Raw genomic sequence first — 2,150 nt, forward strand, 5'->3', positions numbered from 1 at the left:
ACTGTGGATGATACAGCAGTGTAAAATCAGCCAGCAGAAGGACAGTTTTCATTAGGGAGGATTGGATGAAATGTACTACAGAGAAGAGTACAGGCAAGTGTTTTACTACAAGAAGTAGGAGAATGTTGATGATACAGCAGTGTCAAATTGGCCAGGTGCGGGACAAATAAGGAGCAAGGCTAGGCAGAATTTACAGACAGAGAGAGCAGGTCGGGGTTTCATTAGCATGAGGAAGGTACTACAGAGGGGACAGTAGTGTAAAATCAGCCAGCAGCAGGACAGGTTTAATTAGGGACAATTGGATGAAATGTAATAGAGAGAAGAGTACAGGCAAGAGTTTTACTACAAGAGAATGTGGATGATACAGCAGTGTAAAATTGGCTAGCTGCAGGACAAATAAGGATCAAAGCTAGGCCACTTTTACAGACAAAAAGAACAGGTTGGGGTTTCATTAGCAGGATGAAGATATTACAGAGGTGACAGCAGTGTAAAATTGGCCAGCAGCAGGTTAACTACTGTTACATCCTGATCTGGATACACACAGATCAAACAAATGCTGCCATGCCGTGATCTGTATGCTTTTACTATAAAGTTAGAGACTGCAGTTGAGACAGCAGTGTAAAATCGGCCAGCAGAAGAACAGTTTTAATTAGGGAGAATTGGCTGAAATCTACTATAGAGAAGAGTACAAGCAAGTGTTTTACTACAAGAATTAAGAGACTATGGATGATACAGCAGTGTCAGATTGGCCAGCAGCAGGACAAATAAGCAGAAAAACTAGCCAAGATTTACAAAGAGAGCAGGCTGGGGTTTCATTAGCATGATGAAGGTACTACAGAGGAGACAGCAGTGTAAAATCAGCCAGCAGCAGGACAGGTTTAATTAGGGAGAATTGGAGTAAAGGGAAGTGTTTTACTACAAGAACTAAGAGAATGTGGATGATACAGCAGTGTAAAATTGCAGGAGGACAAATAAGCAGCAAGGCTAGGCCAGTTACAGACAAAGAGATCTGGTCGGGGTTTCATTAGCTGGATGAAGGTATTACAGAGGAGACAGCAGTGTAAAATTGTCCAGCAGCAGGTCAACTACTGCAACACTGTGACCTGTACACATGTCATGCAGAGAAAGTCGCACTGACATATGAAGTGAGCACATTTATTGTCATATCATTAATACCCGTGTTTTGTTTTCTTTTGTCTCAGTGTCATCATGGATCATAAAGTGAAACTGGTTTTATATTTCATGGTAAGTGACTTTTATAGAATTGTTTGAAAATTGGAATTTTAACACAGCGCAGCCTCCAGCGTGGAGGAGAGAAACTGTCTGGTGGGTGAGGTGGGTGGGAAGGAGAGCGATGTGAGAGGCTGGTGTGTCACAGGAGGTGGAGCTCTCCTCCCGCACCGCCCCACTTGGTCTCCTGTGACAGACCAGGATGGAGAGTTGTGTGGGGGCGGAGACAGTTGTCACAGGAGGGCGAGCGGGGCGGTGCAGGGGAGGAGTCAGCTGTCAGAAGGGATTGAGGTCTCTTCCTCGCACCGCTCAGCCTCCTGTGACAGCTGATCCAGGGTGGAGAGCGGGTACAAGCAGTCATGTGATCAGTAATTGCTGAGTGTTTGTAGATAGTTGAGGACAGAGTATGGTTACTATATCCCCAATTAGGAATGAATGGGAAGTGATCTACATCACTTCCTTTTCATTCATGATTGTGGTTATAGTAAACACACTCTGTCCTCATGTTATGAATGATCAGGAACACTCAGTATAGAGAATTCCTGTTCATTGATAACAGGGGATACAGAAAAAGAGACTGAGGACTCTGTGTGTCTCTGAGGACTCTATGTGTCTCTGAGGACTCTGTGTGTCTCTGAGGACTCTGTGTCTCTCTGAGGACTCTATGTGTCTCTGAGGACTATGTGTCTCTCTGAGTCTCTGAGGGCTCTGTGTGTCTGAGGGCTCTGTGTGTCTCTGAGGACTCTGTGTGTCTCTGAGGACTCTGTGTGTCTCTGAGGACTCTATGTGTCTCTGAGGGCTCTGTGTGTCTCTGAGGACTCTGTGTGTCTCTGAGGACTCTGTGTCTCTCTGAGTCTCTGAGGGCTCTTTGTGTCTCTGAGGACTCTGTGTGTCTCTGAGGACTCTGTGTGTCTCTGAGG

At 45.4% G+C, this 2,150-nt stretch overlaps 1 protein-coding gene across 1 annotated transcript in view; it reads left to right on the top strand.

Moving 5' to 3' along the window:
- The first annotated feature begins 1,209 nt into the window (after nucleotides 1-1,209).
- LOC108790680 (1-phosphatidylinositol phosphodiesterase-like) overlaps nucleotides 1,210-2,150 on the top strand; it is a 4,326-nt gene continuing 3,385 nt past the window's right edge. The window contains exon 1 of the mRNA XM_018560992.1: nucleotides 1,210-1,245. Within this exon, the coding sequence (XP_018416494.1) occupies nucleotides 1,210-1,245 (36 nt within the window). The remainder of the gene's footprint in view (nucleotides 1,246-2,150) is intronic.

This window comes from Nanorana parkeri, unplaced genomic scaffold (genome assembly GCF_000935625.1).
Source record: "Nanorana parkeri isolate BGI_ZX_2015 unplaced genomic scaffold, ASM93562v1 scaffold491, whole genome shotgun sequence".
Classification (NCBI taxonomy): domain Eukaryota; kingdom Metazoa; phylum Chordata; class Amphibia; order Anura; family Dicroglossidae; genus Nanorana; species Nanorana parkeri.